Source organism: Entamoeba dispar, genomic scaffold, assembly GCF_000209125.1.
Source record: "Entamoeba dispar SAW760 scf_1105229457725 genomic scaffold, whole genome shotgun sequence".
Classification (NCBI taxonomy): domain Eukaryota; phylum Evosea; order Mastigamoebida; family Endamoebidae; genus Entamoeba; species Entamoeba dispar.
Window position 1 is genome coordinate 1,590 of NW_001852836.1, and position 613 is coordinate 2,202.

Here is a 613-nt window from a genome sequence, read left to right on the forward strand (position 1 = left end):
TATAAATAAATGAAATACATTAGTATTAATTATATATTGGTTGTTGTAATAATGTAAATTTACACCATATCACATTAACTAAATACTCTGACAGCACAGAGAGTGATGATGAATATAACAATAATTATAATAATATAACTTCTCAAAATAATGAAAATGAATAAACAAATAAATATTATTAATTAGATTATTTTTTATTTTATTAAAAGTAGAACTAATTAGATAAAAACAAGTTGAATTAAAAAAATTAATTTCCTTCTTTCATTTTATTGATAGATGATGTTATGTCATCCAATGATGTTAATTTCATTTGGTTCTTCTTTGGAGTATAGAATTTTTGCTCTGCAGCATATCCCCAATCATCAGGAACGTCATCATCATAAGGTTTATATTGATAAAAGTATGATGTATCTCTACGACCATTTAATCGAGGAATAATAGGTGGTGTCATATTTCTAATTAACGCAAATTTAATATTAGAGAAGAAGTCATGTTGTTTAATTTCAGATGCTCCATATTTTGATCCTAATCTATCTTCAGAATCAACATCAAGCAATTCTTTAATAAGATCTTTTGCATTTTTTGATACTTTGTATCTATGCATTTTAGGAAA

At 24.3% G+C, this 613-nt stretch overlaps 1 protein-coding gene across 1 annotated transcript, besides 2 other annotated features; it reads right to left on the reverse strand.

The window, feature by feature from the left end:
• Window positions 1-5: part of a microsatellite that runs on past the window's edge.
• Window positions 6-111: 106 nt separating this feature from the next.
• Window positions 112-208: a sequence feature (AT_rich).
• Window positions 209-247: 39 nt separating this feature from the next.
• EDI_307320 (serine/threonine protein kinase, putative) lies at window positions 248-604 on the reverse strand (the record flags this gene model as incomplete). Its single annotated transcript, XM_001733649.1, has 1 exon — window positions 248-604. The coding sequence occupies one exon, from the start codon at window positions 602-604 to the stop codon at window positions 248-250; it is 357 nt and encodes a 118-aa protein (XP_001733701.1).
• Window positions 605-613: the final 9 nt, after the last annotated feature.